This window comes from Parus major, chromosome 28 (genome assembly GCF_001522545.3).
Source record: "Parus major isolate Abel chromosome 28, Parus_major1.1, whole genome shotgun sequence".
NCBI lineage: Eukaryota > Metazoa > Chordata > Aves > Passeriformes > Paridae > Parus > Parus major.
In genome coordinates this window covers 1,058,385-1,075,476 of record NC_031797.1, presented here as the reverse complement: position 1 = coordinate 1,075,476, position 17,092 = coordinate 1,058,385, and the positions used below count along the sequence as shown (strand labels likewise).

Genomic DNA, 17,092 nt, shown 5'->3' with positions numbered 1-17,092 from the left:
GGCCCATGCAGTGCCATGGTAGTCCATGCAGTGCCATGGTAGTCCATGCAGTGCCATGGTGGCCCATGCAGTGCCGTGGTGGCCCATGCAGTGCTGTGCTGGTCCATGCAGTGCCGTGGTGGCCCATGCAGTGCTGTGGTGATGCCGCAGTGGCCTGAGCAGTGCTGGGTGGTGCTGGTGTAGCCGGAGAAGTGCTCGAGCAGTGCTGTGTGTGGCTGGTGGCCGATGGCCAGTGTGGTGTCCCAGCTTCCAGCCCCATCTAGTGGCAGCCGTGGCCACAGCCGGTCCCCAACTCTGCGTTTGTCTCCAGGCTCGTCGCAGTGGCCGCGGGCGGGTGGAGCGGGTGCCTTATCTCCCAGCTACGAAGGGAGCCTCCACACTTTGGTGAGTGGCACCAAAAATTCCAGCTTTTCCTTTTCTCTCTCATCCCTCAGGGCTTGGTGGTGAAGGGTTTTTGGGTGTCGCCCTCTCCCCTGAACACCTGGAATCAGCTGGTGGGTCAGGGATGGGTATCTGGGGGGCAGCAGCTGAGCAGGGCCGAGTGCTGCATCCCTGACCTGGAGTCCCCCGGCAGCCTGGCACCCTCCCCCTGCCCCCAGCCCAGGCCCAAGGGATTCCTGGCAGGTTTCTGCCTCCCTGCCCTGAGCAGTTCCACTCATGTGACTCGTTGTGCCTTTGGGGAATGGGTTTATTTCTCCCCATCCCTGGGATACAGGTTGCCCTGCAGCACCTGAGTCCAGGATTGCCACCAGCCATTCTGTACTGCAGAGCAGCAGGGGGCTGCTGGCTTTATGGGATTGCAGTCATGGAATTGGATTGGAATAACAGAAAGGTTTGGGTTGGAAGGGATCTTAAAGCTCCTACAGTTCCACCCCCTGCCATGGGCAGAGATGCCTTCTGCTAGACCAGGGTGCTCCAAGCCCCATCCCACCTTAGACACTTCCAGGGGTGGGGCACTTAACACAGACCTGTCTCTGTCCTGCCCTTCCAGCAAAACAAAATGGAAGACAGGTTGGATGAAGCCATCCACGTGCTGAGGAACCACGCTGTGGGCCAGACCTCTGCCATGCCCAGCAACCACGGGGACATGCACGGGCTGCTGGGCTCAGCACCAGCACACAGTGCTGCTGTGGGCAGCCTGGGCCAGGCCTTCCCCGCCTCAGTCATGGCCCTGGGGAACAGGCACCCGAGTCTGGTGAGTGTGGGAGCACTGTGGCAGCTGGCAGGGACATGCTGGGGACATGTGTCAAGTGTGGCATGCCCTGGCATTCAGAGGGATGTTGCCTTTGGTGCAATAGCTCAGTGTGGTCCAGCTTGGGTCAGGTGCTGGCAGCATTGCATGGGTGACATGCACAGAAGTCAATTCCCATGTCCTGCAAGGGACAGTTGAGTCATAGAATCCCAGAGTGGTTTGGGTTGGAGAGACCTCAAAGCTCATCTTGTTCCACCTCCTGCCATGGCCAGGGACTCCTTCCACCATCCCAGGCTGCTCCAAGCCCTGTCCAGCCTGGCCTTGGACACTGCCAGGGATCCAGGGGCAGCCACAGCTGCTCTGGGGACATTGAGTCCACCCTTGGCACAAGCTCTGTGTGCCCTTCCCTTGTGTCCCTTCTCAGGGCAGGCAGAGGTGGTGAGAGAGCTGCTCTTGTTCAGTATGATTGGAAATTCCTCAAAACAACTTCATGGCATCCCTGGGATATGCAGGGAGGAGAAGAGGGATTCAGTGGGTACAGGAGTGCCAGGTGTCACCAGGAGTTCCCTGCTCTGAATGTTTTGGGCAGGCATCATGTCCCTCTGTGCATGTGGGGACCACTGGTGTGTGAGGGCCCATTCCAGCTCCAGTGAATGTGATGGACCCAGGGTGCCCTGGGCACGTGGATGCTGGGGTCCCATGCAGGGTCACCTGAGTCCCCCCTTGTCTAGAGGTTGGTGACCACAGCAGCACATTTTTGGCAGAGCTGCTTGCCTGCTGCACCACACAGTGACACCTCTCCAGTCTCCAGAGAACCAGTTGTGATCCCCTTCCAGGCTCCCTGGATTCTGCTCCAGCAGGGAATGAGATGTGTCCTCCCAGCTGGGGAGCCAGCAGGGCTGGCTCTGTCCTGTCACTGCCCAGCCTGTGTGGCACAGCTTGGGGCCATGGGCTCAGAAGGGGCTCTCACTCTTTGCCTCCAGCCCCTTTGGAGACAAGTTCATGTTGCTGGGGTGTCCCTTGCTCTGGTGCCACTGGGGAGGTGTCTGAAACAATGGTCCTCAATGGACACAGGACACGTGTCCTCTCTGGTGTGCTGGCCTTGTCCCGGCCACAGAGTGGGGGACACAGCAGTGACAGGGGCCCTGGGCTGGGCCCAGCTCCTGCTCAGAGCAGGGAGCTGCAGTGTCCCCACCACAGTCCCAGAGAGCTGGTGCTGGAGCAGGCTGGCTCTTCCCTCCCGCATTGCAGAGCTCCAGGTGTGGGAGTGTGAGGGGAGCACACGGTGGTGCCCAGTCTGTGGAGCCCCGGGGGTGTCCTTGGCTGACTGCTCGGGTCAATGTCCCCATTGCCACTGGCCATGACACACCCCCCTCTAAGGCTCACTCTGCTCCTTGTGCTGCAGGTGGGAGGAGGCCACCCTGAAGATGGGTTGTCCAGCAACCCCAGCTTGCTCCACAACCATGTCACTCTTCCATCACAGCCCAGCTCGCTCCCAGACCTCAGCAGGCAGCAGGACACGTACAGTGGTAAGGCAGCTCTGCACAGTGCAGGATGGGGCTCACCTGTGCTGGGGAAGGGTCACCTGTGGGGCTTGGGTCCAGGCCTGTGCAGCAGCAGCCTGGGAGAAGATGGATGTCTCTGCAAGGCTGGTGCTTCTTGCAGCATTCACAGGGCAGTTTCTACTTGGAGCCTTTTCCAGAGGTTTCACAGTCCCAAAATGGTCTGGCTTGGAAGGGACCTTAAAGCTCATCCCCTTCTACCCCCTGCCATGGGCAGGGACGCCTTCCACCATCCCAGGGGGCTCCAAGCCCCGTCCAGCCTGGCCTTGGGCACTGCCAGGGATCCAGGGGCAGCCCCAGCTGCTCTGGGCACCCTGTGCCAGGGCCTGCCCACCCTCCCAGCCAACAATTCCTTCCCAGTATCCCATCTAACCCTACATGTTTGACCTGTATTTTCCCGTCCCCCCTGCCGGGTGTGGGTGCACAGTTCACAGTGCTCTGCTGTGCAGGTTGGGCTCCCAAACTGAAGTAAGAGGGAAAACAGGAGTGTCAGCAGGGCAAAGCCAGCACCCCCATCTTCCCTGGGTGTGGAGCAGCAATGCAGGATGAGTGTGGAGGAGCAGGGACTGGGGACCTCCCAGCCTCCTGTGTGGGTCAGCCCCCTGAAGCTCTGCATGTGGCTCTGCTCTCTCTGCAGGCTTGTCCGGGGGGCTGGGGCGCAGCAGCGTCTCCTCAGGAACGAGCGAAATAAAGAGGGAAGAGAAGGAGGATGAAGAGAACACGTCAGTGGCAGATAACTCAGAAGAGGAGAAGAAGGAGCTGAAACCCTCCCGGAACAGAACAAGGTGCTCTTTGAACAGGTCTCTCCCTTCACTTTCTCTGTTCCCAGGCCAGGGGTGTTTGGGCTGGGGTCCAGCTGCCAGCACCTGCTGAGAATTTGGCTTGGCCCAGCACAGACCTCCCAGCCCCTGCCCACCCTGGAGCCTGGTGTGGTCTCACACAGCCTGGGCTCCTGCTACTGCCTGAGGGTCCCTGCCACCCTCCTGCTGGTTCCTGTCCCTGTGGCCTCAGGGTGTCCTCATGCTCTTAAAGCAGAAGGATGCACCTTATCCCCCACCTGCCTGTGTGGGCACTTGGGGCCACACAGAGAAGGAGCAAGTGCTCAGTCAGACACAGTTTGACCCCTTCCCTGCCTTGAGGTGACTCTGCTCTCTGCTTTGGGCTCCTGTATCCTCTGTTGCATCCAGCCAGAGGAGTGGCAGTGGCTCAGGTAGAGTTCTTCAGCGTATTGGCTGCTCTGCAGCCTTGCCACCAGCTCGGAGACCTCACCAGGGTGATGGGTGCCCAGAGAGGCAGCACCAGCCCCACTCCTGCCCTGGTGGCAGAGAGCTGCATCTTCCCAAATTCCAGCTGGGGATTCTAGTGTTGGCCTTCACCTTGTCTGGGCCACCCTGCACTCTCCTGGCAACAAGCTCAGGCCTTAATCACATTGTGGTTTCTTTCTTTGCTGTTTAAAACCAAAACAAAACAAAAAAGAGGCAGAAGAAGAGCCTTAACTGCTTCTCTCCGAAGCCCCTGCGTGTCCCTGCGTGTGGCACAGGCCAGCAGGTCCTGGCAGGGCACATGGGGGGATCGGCATCTTGGTGCGTCACCGTGTGTTTCTTGTCTGTGAGTTGACCAGTGCTGAGAGTGCACACGAGGAATGTCCCTGTCTCGTTCTTATTTTAAACCATTAGTCAAGATGAGGATGAGGAGGACGATCTTCTTCCCCCAGAGCAAAAAGCCGAGAGAGAGAGAGAAAGGAGGGTCGCCAATAATGCCCGTGAGCGCCTGCGGGTTCGTGACATCAACGAGGCCTTTAAAGAGCTCGGACGCATGTGCCAACTGCACCTAAACAGCGAAAAACCGCAGACCAAACTGCTAATCCTACACCAGGCCGTATCAGTCATACTGAACCTGGAGCAACAAGTTAGAGGTCAGTGAGGGTCCCGGAGTGGTGATATTTTACGTATCTGATCGGCACGGGGCTGTCTGTCTGTCTGTCTCCTGTGACGTGCTGTGGTGCCTCGCACTGTCTCTCTCCCCTGTGGCCTTGGGGACCAACCCAAGGCTATCGATGTCCTTTTTATTTTTATTTTTTTTGCCTTTTTTGCATCCATCCCTGCTGTTCTCTCCTTTGTTCCCCGCTGCCACCGCGTGTGCTGCATGCCGGTCCCCGCGGGGACGCCTGTGCCATCCTGCTTCCCCACAGCCAGCAGCGCTCAGTGCTCGGCCAGCAAAGCCACAGAAACCCCACTAGAAAATCTCCCAGAGGGGTCCAGCTCTGCCATCTCCAAGGGCTGCTCTGAGCACAGAGCCTGTTCCTGTCCCCTCTGTGTGCCTGATGGGGCTCTGTGCTCCTGTCCCCGCAGCGTGGCACCTGGCAAAGCCCTGGCACCACGGGAGCTGTGCGAGGGCAGCAGGATGCCGTGGGCTGGGCAGCCCTCGCTGCCTGCATCGCTGCTGTGTGACACAGGCTGGGAGCACCGTGCATCCTGAGCCTGGAGCTGCCAGCGGGCACCTGCAGGCTCTGCCCCTCACCAGGACACCCTCAGGGCACCCTCGCTCCCCTCCACACACGTGTGCACCCACGGTGTGTGTGCACCCATCCCAGGGAGGGAAGCGAGGGGTGGCTGTCCCTCTCCGAGGACGTGGCTGCTTTGTCCCTCATCCCACAGTGCATGTTCCCGCTCCTGCTCGGCCTGCAGCGCGGGGTGCCGGGGCAGGATAACCCCTTTCTCTCTGCAGAGCTATCGTAACACGTGTCGGGGGCTGTGCCTGCCTGTGCTCCTCTCTGCTGGCCTTGCTGTGCCTTGATGTTGGAGTCCTTTGTGCTTCTCTTCAGTTTGTAATTTTTTGCCTTTCATAACATGTATATTTTTTCCTGTCTTCTTTTTTAATTTTCCCTTCCTTTTGATTTTTTTTTTTTTTATTTCAAGTTTTTATTTTTTGGTTCTGTTCTTTCCAATCTCCTACAGACATGCCCCAGCCGTGACCCCTCGGTGGTCCCACTCTACCTTGTACTTGCTGCTCACGGATCCCAGGCAGGACCGAGGGTGGGGCAGGGCTTAGGCAGAGTTGGCACCATGTTCACTTTGGTCTCCCACGCTTGTCCCTTTTTAAACCCTTCCTGGAGGCAGCCAGGGAGGTGGCTGAGCCCTGCAGGCTCCCTCAGAGGTTAGTGCAGACAGGCAGTGTCCCCTCCATGGGTTTGTGCTGCTTTCCAGGGGATAATCCCACCCTCACACACCTCTGGCAGCACTGCCATGGGTACGGGGCCATCAGGTCCCTGTGTGCCAGGGGAGCTGCCAGGATTCCCCCAGGAAGGGAAAGGAGAGGAGTTTTAGGCTGGTTGATGACCCCCAGGGGCACAAGGCAGCCAAAACATCCCTTCCTCACACAGTGCAAGTTGCCAGCAGTACGTGCCGGTGCTGGGGACACGGCTCTGTCCTGCCCACGTGTGACATCCAAGCTTTGTCCCTGCTGGGGGAGCCACCAGCCAGGACTGGCCACCAGCAAGGACCTGCAGCCACCAGCCTGTGCTGGAGGAAGGATCTGGGATCCTGTGTGGGGGGCACAGGTGCCAGGATGGCCCTGTCCCCCCGCCTGTCCTGGGCATGCAGAGAGGAGATGGCAGTGCCAGCTGGGGCAGCCAGGAGGGGACAAGGCAGGGACAAGACAGCGAGGAGAGGGTGCAGCAGGGACAGTGGGCAGCCCTCTGTCCCACACAGGCAGTGCTGGCCTGGGGAGCCCCTGCTCCCCCTTCACATGGCCATGCACTGTCCCGAGGCTCTCCAGGAAGGCTCTGACTCTTTGGCCCCTCTTTGCTAAAGGTTTATCCCCACATGGCTCCCCAGGAGCCCAAGGCCGCAGGCTGTCCCAGTGTCAGGTCTCACCCAAGAACTCTCCTCAGATAGGTGTCTTCCTGTAAGAAGTTTTGCTCTGGGGGAGAAGGTCGTCTGGGCTTAAATTGGAGCTTTTGAGGGGATGGGCAAAGGCCACGGTTCAAGATGCTGCCAGCACAACTTTGCTTCCCCCATCCCTGCCTGTGTCGCGCATCCCTGGGGTGCTGTCAGCAGTGGGGGCTCTCCCAGAACTTCTGACTGTGCCTGGAAAAGAAAATCACCTGTTCTGGTGGGCTTTTGGCTGGGTGGAAAGATTGGGATTCAGTGTCTGCATCCAAGTCTGATCCTCAGAGCAACCCTGGCTCCTGCTCCCAGTGCTGCCCTGGCCCCTAAGAGGGTGCCAGGCCAGGCTGCGTGTGCTGCTGCAGCACCAAACACCAGCACTGGGAGCTGCAGATGGAATTTGAGAAGGAAATCTTACAAAGAATTATTTGCTTCCTGCCAAAATCTTTCCTTGGGGGACAAACGTGATGTTTTTGGCAGAGACCCTCCCCCAGTCTTTTGAGTTTTCAGTCAAAAACAAACAGGAAGGCAAAATTTTGCAGAGGGTAGAAGGTGTTGGTGGCTGATGCTGCATCAATGCCACCCTTGCCCCCAAGTGGCCCCTCCAGCCCCCTGGGCACCTGGCTCTGTGCTGGCAGCACCTTCCCTGGGCTCACAGAGGTGACACAGCCCGGGCTGCTCTGGGAAGCACCCGAAGGAATTGGCTTTGCAAAGTGAGGCCGTTTGGGCCATTTCCAGTGGACACCCGGAGCACTTCCAGCACGGCAACACAGAGCCCCCCTCGGTGGCACCCCCTGACTAACCCCTGTGGTGCTATGAACCCAGCAGTACAGACGAGGCCTTGTCACTGGAGGACAAAGATCTGAGGGACCGGGAGAGGAGAATGGCCAATAACGCCAGGGAAAGGGTGCGTGTGCGGGACATTAACGAGGCCTTTAAAGAACTGGGACGCATGTGCCAGATGCACTTAAAAACGGACAAAGCACAGACCAAACTGATCATCCTACAGCAAGCGGTGCAGGTCATTCTGGGCCTGGAGCAGCAAGTACGAGGTATGGTACCACTGGCAGGTGCATTTTGGGGCCTGCCTCTCCCCCTGTCTCTGCATGCTCGTGCTTCTCTGTCCTGACTCCTGCTTTTGGTGTGAGGTGTGTGTTTGCAGCGCCAGCAGCACCTCTGGGTGTTGAGCTCTCCCCAGCCCCAGCCCGGGGTGGATTTGAGGCTCCTCTCTCTCTCTCTGTTCATGCTTAATATAATTTGGCACCTGGATCCCATTAAGCAGCTTTGGAAAATTCAGTCCTCAACTCTGAGTGCTGGCTGAGGCACACTGGGGTTCCTATAACAAGCACATGGAGATGCCCTGGCACAGATTGCCCAGAGCAGCTGTGGCTGCTCCTAAATTCCTGCAAGTGTCCAGGGCCAGGCTGGCTGGGACTTGGAGCACTCTGGGACAGTGGAAGGTGTCCCTGCCATGGCAGGGGGTCAGAACAAGACAGGCTTTAACATTCCTTCCAACTGAAACCATCTCATGATTCCATGTTTAAGTGGGGGTGCAGCTGGGGTTCTGCTCGAGCAGGGGCCTGGCAGATTCCTGCACAGAGCTCATCTCCTCGCACGGGCCTGCCTGGGACTGTCCCAGTGTCCCCCTGGGATGCTGCTGCCAGGGCTGATGCTGTTGCCCAGACTGAGGTTGCTCCCCTCCCTTGCTGTTTTGGGCACAGAGCGCAATCTGAACCCAAAAGCGGCCTGCTTGAAGCGTCGGGAAGAGGAGAAAGTGTCCGGAGTGGTTGGAGACCCCCAGATGACACTGTCAGCTTCACATCCTGGTCTAGGAGACGGTCACAACCCTGTTGGACACATGTAAAGGTACCATTCCCCACCTTTGATCCCATGTCCCAGTGTGGGTCCAGCCCTGTGCCCACACCCTGCTCTGCTCTGTCTGGGCAGCCCCGCTCCCTCAGCACCAGCCACAGCCCTGCTTCATTTCCCTGAAATCAATGATTTGCATGTGTGCAAAGCCTGGCACAGGGTGCCCAGAGCAGCTGGGGCTGCCCCTGGATCCCTGCAAGTGTCCAAGGCCAGGCTGGACGGGGCTTGGAGCAATCTGGGACAGTGGAAGGTGTCCCTGCCCATGGCAGGGGATGGAATAAGATGAACTTTAAGGTCTCTTCCAACCCAACCCATTCCATGATTCTCTTTGTCTGTCACGTGCCCCATGGACACCCACAGCCTGTGGCCCACAGGAGAGTGCAGCCCCATAACTGGGATGGGGGGGTTTGGAGCTCTCTGAGTGGGCTCTGACTGCACCTCCCAGTCCTGCCCCAGCTGGCTACTGGAAACCAGCAATTCCTTTTCCTTGTGGCTCTATGAGAGGGAATGGGCAGGTCCCAGAAAAGCCAAGAGAGTCAGAGAAGGTGGAAATCCCTTTGATGGGCTGTTCCCATTTTTAAGGGAGCACAGGAGATGTGAGCAGTGCAGAGGTGGTGGGGGGGATTGAGCAGATCCAGGAGTGGCAGGTCAGGAGTGCATGGCAAGGACACAGTCCCTTGGTGTCCCCTGCCCCAGAGGGTGCCTGGGGTGGCCTGACCAAAACAAAGGCAAAACTCATCTGCAGCCCTGCCCAGCCCTGTGGGGACAAGCTGCAGCAGGAGCCTTGGGGCCCCCTGTGCAGGGAGCACAGTTTCATTCTCATTTGGGTTTCTATCACTTCAGACTTCTCTATTTTTATTTGTAGATCTTTTTGTTCCTCTGGATACGGAGATGTGTAGGAAGAAAACCCTCGGTGTGACCTGCAAGCCTGTTGAACCATAAACTGTAGTACTGCTCATACTGACACACACAGACGGATCCTGGTGTGACGTAAGGGGTGGAAAAAACACTTTGTCAGAAACAAAATGGAAACAAAAAATTGCCTTAAGTATAAAGTGCAGAACAGTCAATACATATCACTCAGTTAGGAGGGGGTGGCGTGTTCTCTTGGCTTGTTCACAAGCAGCCAGCAGCAAAATTGTGCCTAAGCTTGATATTTCTTTTTTAAAAAAAAAGAACATTAGTTATGAGATTTTTTTATGTAGAACAAATAGCAATGCCTTTTGGTTTTTTTAGCTTCTTTTGCATATGTTTTGTAAGCAATGAAAATTTTTTTTTTTGTATAAAAACATGTCTTGTACCCTCCGCTTTTCTGCTGCTGTTTCTATAGTTAACGTTGCATCTTTAGGATCAACCAGAATATTAAAATTGTATTAAGAGAGACTGGATATAAAGAGAGGAATTCTCAGATTCGGCTCGGAAAGCCACTAAAAGCGAATGTAGCCACAGTGAGGGAATGTTCTTCCTTGCCTGGCTTGTACCTTCCACGACAAAAAACAAACAAACTCATGTGCTGAATTCACCGTCTCTTTGCTTCGGCCACTTCTGATTTGGGAAAAGGAAGTTAATGTAAAGCGAGTGGCAGCAGTGCTCCCGCTCCCCCGGGCCATGACCCAGCTGCTCAGCAAGGTTTGCTTTGTCCCCGGAGATCCCGAGGCCCCACGGCTCCGTGTGCGAGAGGACACGGCTGTTCCAGAGCGTCACCGTGGGGAGGATGAGCTGCTGGGAGAGAGCAGGCCCTGGGTGCAGGAGAACCAAGGGACTGAGGCGCTTCCAGGTGAGCAGAGCAGCCAGGGATGCACGAGGAAAGCGTCTCTTCCCACATGCCAGAGCTGCCAGAGACACTTCCAGGAGCAGCACTGAACAAAGACCAACTGAACAAAGCTGGAGCACTGGGAAGAGCTGGAGGCAGCCGAAGCACGGCAGCAGCACTGGGATACAGGGCCAGGAAGCTGGGCAGCAGCAGACCTGAGGATGCTGGAGGCAGGAAAGGAGCAATGATCTGGCTCACTCCAGCCTTGGCAAAGCCATGACCAGCAGCAGGATCCCTTCTTGTATCGGAAATGCAAAATGCTGGCTCGGGAAGAAGGGTGGCTTCACACCCTGCTGTCACCTGCTGTCACATCTCCCAGGCATCCTTGGAGGCAAACTGAGCTCAGCACTGTGCCATGGGACAAGAGTGGGCACCATCACCTGCACCTGGTCACCTGGGCTCCTCTCTTGGCACTGGGAAGGAGGGCAGCAGGAGTGCTCATCCTGCACCCTGTGCTCCAAGGGCAGCCATCCCTTCACTCCAAGGAATTCCCAGTCACTCCAGACCACTCTGGTGTGCTCAGCAGGAAGAGAATCCCTGGCAGCCCCTCTGGCTCCAGAGGTGTGGAGCAAACAGAGGTGCTGGGCAGTGCTGAGCTGCAGCAGCTGGTCTGGAAATGGCCATGGAAAAATGTTCACCAGGAATTTACTCTTGGTTCTTCCCTCTCCTTCCCCTTCTGAAACATTTTGTGCCTGGCTCCTCTCCGCTCCACAGAGCCCAGTCAGGCAGGGTGGCACACGGGACGTGGGTGCTGGTCTGGGGGGATGTGGGGAACTCCCCTCTCCCCTGCAGGGTCCATCTCTCCCGTGCTGCTCCAGCCTGGGCTCCTGGGGAAGCTGTGTTGCTTTGGCATGGGGAAAGGGAGGGACTGGCAAACAGAATTAGGTCCTGTGGCACTTCCCAGCAGCCCCAGGCTTTGCCATAACCTGCTGTTCCTCCATGCTCACAGCTGTGCTTCGTGCTCTGGCAAACCTTGCTGGAAGTGCTCAGGGCAGTGCTTATCTCCCACCCACACCTGGGCACCATGGCCCTCGTTCCCTGTCACAGCTCCAAGCTGAGCCACTCCAAGTGCCAGGGCAGGATGGGACTGTCCCTGCTGCCCCTGGTCCTGCCCTGGAGCTCCCCAACATCCAACCACCGCTCTGAAGCTTTTGGGTGCTCCTGGCTTTCCCCAGCTTGCTGCTTCCACCATTCCTTCTGCATGGAGAGAGCTCAGCAGCCCCAGCTCTCTCCCTGGGAAGGCCAGGAAAGCTCAGTGGTTCCGGTAACCCAGGTTCTTGCCTGTGTCAACAGACACATTTTAGCCTAATCAGCTCATCAGGTTATGACACTTCCCTCCCTTGGGTTCTTCTGGCTGCTGAAGCAGTTGGCAAGGAGGGGGAAGAGGTTTTCCTCCATGTGTGACAGCCTTGACTCCTATTCATGCTCTGGTGGGCAAACTGGAAGGCTCAGCATCTGCTTTTTGTTTACTTCACGAGAGTTCCTGCTCCATTAGTGAGACAGTGCTGGGGCTGCAAAGTACCCACTGCTCAGGGGTTTTGGCTGGCTCAGTGCCCCTGTCCCAGGGCCAGGAGGGATGGAGCAGTGTCCCAGCCCTGGAAAGCTTGAAACCCTACAAAAAATAAAAGTGCTTCACAAACCTTTTGAATTTGCCCCAAGAATTGGAGGTGGCAGTCATGGACAACTGGACTTAAAGGGACTAGCCAAGAAAATTCCATAAATTCAACAAAATTGGAAATCTGAGAAGATGTATGAGTTGTTCATACAACTGTGTGAGTTGTTCACAAATTTGCTGAACTTCATCCCCTCTGAGTCCTGCAGGCCAGGGGGGAATCCCAATGAGCCAGAACCTTTCTCATCATCCCTGAATCCCCAGGCATTGCAACAAAAATGGGGTTTTTAAGCGGCATTTTGGTGACTTAAGACGTTACTTTGACAGCAAATCCAGCCAACTTCCTTCCATGGCAAGGCTTGGGTGAAGATCCCTGAGCATAAGCCCTCGGAGCCAGGGTTTGGAGAGATCATCTCAAAAGCACAATGTAGGGGGTGGCAGTGCTGTCCCTGGAGCTGCCTCGATGGCAGCCCAGTGGCCTCAGTGGCATCTCTGCTTTCCAGGTGCTCAGGGAACAATTGGGAAGAGCAGCAAGGAAAAATTCCTTTGTCTTGCCAGTGTGTTTGGCTCAGTGTGAACATGGTGCCTGTAACCTGCCAGGGGAAGTGGCTTTTCTAAAAACTATGACTGCCAGGTGCTTTCCCCAAAATACCACCAGCCCAGCCCTGAAATGTCACCCTGTAGCAATGAAACTCTTGTCTTTAGCTGTTGTGATCAGCGAGGGCCAGGCCTGCACCCTCCCCAGCCCACAGCCCTGCTCCATTCCACTTGGGATCTTACAGATCCCCAGACCTGCTCCTCTGCCTGGCTGTGTGTCCCCCCCAGCAGTGGTGCTGCCAGGAGAGGTGTCACGGGTGGGTGACCTGCTGTGCAGTGCCATTTATTCCATTTTCTCCTTCCTCTCTTAGCCTTTGCTTGCATGGCTGCTCCTGGGGACGTGTGCCCTCCTCTTTGGGGGCCGCTGAGCCCTGCCAAAGCTTCCTTCATCAGACAGAGGGACTGTCTTCCCTTCTGTGCAGCTTCTAGTTCCTCTTTCCCCAGGCTGCATCTCCCAGTGAAGCAGCACAACTGGGACACTGCCATGGGACATTTCTTGTGTCCCCAGCCCAGAAGCCCCCTCTTGCCTCGCTCAGCCAGCCCTCTGCCTCCCTGCACACAAGTTGTGCATGCCACAGTACTGGGGAGTGTCTGGAGTCCAGTCTGTGAACAGTAAAACTGCAGATTTTTGTTTTCTCCCTTTTCACCTGCTTTTTCCCCAGAGCAAAGCAGCTGCAGCCTCGCATGTGTTGGTGCTCAGGCAGTGGTGGCAGCCTGGCTGCTCAAGCTCACAGCCCCAGGGAGCAGAATTCCAGCTGTTTGGCATGTTTGGCTGTCTGCCTGTGAGCCCTCAGCAGATCTACTCACAGCCCCAGCCAGCTCAGGACTGTCTGCTCCCCTGCTTTCACACACAGAGGTGTGCTGGCAGCAAGGATGGAATCAAGCCGTGGTTTCCTCAGAGTCAGTGCAGAAACTGCTCTCCAAGGTCCTTTGTGTCTCACCAGTGTCCCTACTGAAGCCAGCAGAGCCTTTGGGCACTTGCTGGGTGGTTCCAGTTGTGGGGACTTGAGAAACAGGGGCATTGGAACCCCCCCAATCCCCTGCCCCCCTTGAGCTTTGCTGCCAACTTTGGGGCCAGTGGAACCCGAGTTCCTCTTGCAGGCCCTGCTGTGCTACAGTGGGGGGCCTGGGCCAGCTCCAGTTCATCCCTGGGCTTTGGGAGGTGAAACAAAACTCGGGATGGAGCTGAGCCTTCAGCCCCCAGCTGCAGTGTTGGCTAACCCAGAGCAAGCCCTGGCCACTGGACTCTCCCTTTCCTGCCCAACACCAGCAATAGCAAGGCCTGATTTCTGTACCCCGAGCTTGCACAAGGTCTTTGCCCTGTTAAAAATCCTATGCAAATCTTATCCCTCTCCCCTTTCCCAGGGCTCTGCAGATCCCAGCCCAGCCCATTCTCTCTGCTCTTTTCTGAGATTGCTCCTGAGTTCCTGCTCCCCTGCTGCCCTCAGGGTCCAGCTTCATTCCTGGCAGATCCAAAAGCATTTGGAGACCTGTGCCCTGGAGCTGGGAGGGGGCAGATGAGACTGTAGGAACACCCAGCTCATACTGAGAACTGAACTGGAGGGGACAAGGCCTGGTCCTGGGGCTCTTCCACACACCCTCCACCCTCCTGTGCCTTCTGCTCAATGCTGGTGGGGCACTGCCAGCATCCTTCATCCCCCCGGCCCCCCCAAAAGGAGAAGCTCAGTTCCACCTTGTTGCTGCCCAGACTGCCCTGTTCTAACACCTGAGCCTCAGGCTTGGCTGGGGCTGCTCTTCCTTCAGCTGCCCCAAGCCTGAAGGGGTGTTTCCCTTCCTCCCACGATCCCCAATCTCTCCAGCCAGCACCTCTGAGCTGTTGCCCTTTGCAGAGGGGCAGCCCATGCCAGCAGCTGCCCATCAGCTGGGGTGCAGGCAGGAGGATTTGGGGGGTGGGTGCTGCCGCTGTCCCACAGCACGGCTGCCTCTCCCTGTGCTTGGGGCAGGTGTTGGGGGACCTGGTGCTCTGTACTTTGATTTCCAGGACAGTTCAGCCCTTTTGGGGAGCCAGCACTGCTGTGCCTTGGCCTGCAGGTCTCCCAGGAGGAGGTGGGCTCTGGTTAGGAGGGTGCAGGCTCCACGTGAGCTTCTGCCAAACCTTGTGTGTCCATCTGCAGCCCTGCTCCAGGCCAAGGGCAGTCCTGTCGTGGGTCTCCACATCGGTATCTGTGTCCCCCTGGTTTTGTACCCCTCTTGCTCCTCAGGGCTCTCCATTCCCACCCTGGCCCAGACAAGCCCCTGCCATGGTGGAGGGGGCTGTCACACACCCTGGGACAGCTCAGCACGGCTGCAGCACCAGCTCAGGAGAGCAAAGGGGTTTCTGCTCCCCAAGGGGGTGTTCTGGTACCAAGGCCTTTTGCCAAAGAGCATCCCCTGCATCCCTGGGCTGAGCCCGGGGGAGCCGTGGAGCTCCGGGAGCAGCGAGCTGGGGACACTGCGGGTCTCCCTTCCCGGGACCACGTCTTCCCAAGTCACTTGATCCCACCAGCTTTTGAGCAAACCTTGTGGCATGGAGCCACTCAGGAGGGAAGGAGCCATGGGAAACCACGCACCAGCCACTGTTGGTGTGCCAGGAGAGGGGAAAGAGGCACCTGGTGAGGCAGGACAGGGAAGATCCCAACCCCACGCGTGGGAATGACCCGTGGGGTGCCGAGGCCTCCAGCTCTCTGGGGAAACAAAGCATTCCTGGGATGTTCTTTCTCTATATTTTTGTAGGAATGGGGGGTGGGAGAGCAGATGGGAGATGCCTGCGGAAGTTGTTTATTTTTAACCCTGTAGAAAGTTTTGGGTTGTTTTTGGTTTTTGGCCTTTAAAATAAAAAATGGTCCTTGCTTTTGATGTTTATGCTGCCTACCTGTAAATCCAGATGTACTTAAGTGGCTGAAATCCTTGTTCTTAAATCAGATACACATTATAGTTTTGAACTATATATATAGTAAATATATATATATATATGCCTAACCCAGCAAAAAAAAAAAAAATAAATAAAGTATTTGGGGGTGGGAAATGCGTTGCTCTTTGAAATGAATCACAATTGGGGGATGAAATTGTGTTTCTGAGTGCCTCAAGATATGAATTGTTTTCCTTTTTTTAAATAATTTTATACAAGTGTCAAAACAGCTGGCTGGATTATTTGGAATTTTTAAATAATCCTAACTTTTTTAAAGTAGATTTTGAGAACTGTCCTGTATATAACAGTAATGTAGCAATAAATGTGACATTTTATAACAATATTACTTTTTTATCCCCTTGTGTGTCCTTCAGCTGTTGTATCCCTAGGAATGAGAAGTTGGAATAAAGGCTTTGCCTTGTACTAAAAACAAAAGAAAACAGCAGACAGGTTTTCAGACACTTGCCCTGGGTGTGGATCCTGCCCCTTGCATCACTGTTGTTTCCTTGCCTCTGCCCCTGGGGAGCAGCCACAAGTGGAAATTCCAGTTAAATGCCCCCAGCCTATCCCAGGAGCCCAGCACAGACTGGTGATGGGAGAAATTAATCAAATCAGAGTCGTTAAGGTTGAAAAAGACCTTTAAGATCATCAAGTCCGACTGTCAGTTCACCACTAACCCATGCCCCAAGCACCACATTCATTGTTCGAACACTTCCAGGGATGGTGACTTCAGCCTGTTCCAGTACCTGACAACCCTCTTTGTGAAGAGCTTTTTGCTGATATCCAACCTAAACCTTCCCTGGCACAACTTGGGGCTGTTTCCTCTTGTCCTGTCCCTTGTTCCCTGAACAGCCTGACCCCCACCTGGCTCCATCCTCCTTCCTCCCCTTCGGGCTCCAAGGTCCCCCAGGACTTGCACAGAATTACAGATTAATTTGGGTTGGAAAGGGCCATAAAGCCCATCTTGTTCCACTCCCTGCCACAAGTAGGGAACACCTTCCACTGGACCACAAAGCCCCATCCATCCTGGCCTTGGACACTGCAGGGATGGGGCAGCCACAGCTGCTCTGGGGTATCTGTTCAGTGTTCCTCCTGCATGGTCACAAGTTGCTGAGCAGGCTCCAGCAGGGCCTGGGGAACACTGGGAGAGACTGAGAGGCTGTGACAGGAGGGTTTGTGGAGGCACTGATGGGCTCTGGGGAAACCGCTTTGGGAAGGGAGCAGCTCCCTCCAGCACGAGGCCGAGTCCCAGCTCAGTGGGGGGACACCGCCACCCCTCAGGGCCTGTGTCCCCTCTCCAGCCTGGGGCCATCCTGTCCCCTCTGGGCTCATGTCAGGCCTCATGTCCCTTCTCCAGTGCAGGGGCAGCGTGTTCCCCCACGGCAGCTGCTGTCCTCTCTCCGGGACATGGGGGTCCTGGTCCCGGTGTGGGGACAGCCCATCCGCTCGGCCCGTGTCCCCTCTGTCCCTCTCCAGCATGGGGACAGACTGTCCTTTCAGGTCTCGTGTCCTCTCTCCGGTGCGGCGACAGCCCGTGCCCTCGGCTCGTGTGTCCTTAGTCCCCGTGTCCCTCAGGGCCCGTGTGCCCGCTCCCCCCAGGCACAGCCGCAGCCCCTCAGCACCGAGCGGGGCCCGCTCCGCTCCCAGCCCCG

The 17,092-nt window shown here is 56.5% G+C and overlaps 1 protein-coding gene across 12 annotated transcripts in view; it reads left to right on the top strand.

The window, feature by feature from the left end:
- TCF3 (transcription factor 3) overlaps positions 1-15,783 on the top strand; it is an 83,059-nt gene extending 67,276 nt beyond the window's left edge. For 3 of the 12 annotated variants that reach the window (XM_015651867.2, XM_033520105.1, XM_015651866.2), the window contains 7 exons: positions 311-384; positions 992-1,195; positions 2,598-2,721; positions 3,392-3,554; positions 4,431-4,669; positions 8,363-8,507; positions 9,376-15,783. In XM_015651867.2, the coding sequence (XP_015507353.1) occupies positions 311-384; positions 992-1,195; positions 2,598-2,721; positions 3,392-3,554; positions 4,431-4,669; positions 8,363-8,505 (947 nt within the window). In that variant the 3' untranslated portion in view covers positions 8,506-8,507; positions 9,376-15,783. Of the gene's footprint in view, positions 1-310; positions 385-991; positions 1,196-2,597; positions 2,722-3,391; positions 3,555-4,430; positions 4,670-7,466; positions 7,694-8,362; positions 8,508-9,375 lie in introns of all 12 variants that reach the window. The other 9 variants (XM_015651874.2, XM_015651871.2, XM_015651873.2 and 6 more) reach the window with 7 other exon arrangements.
- The last annotated feature ends 1,309 nt before the right edge of the window (positions 15,784-17,092 follow it).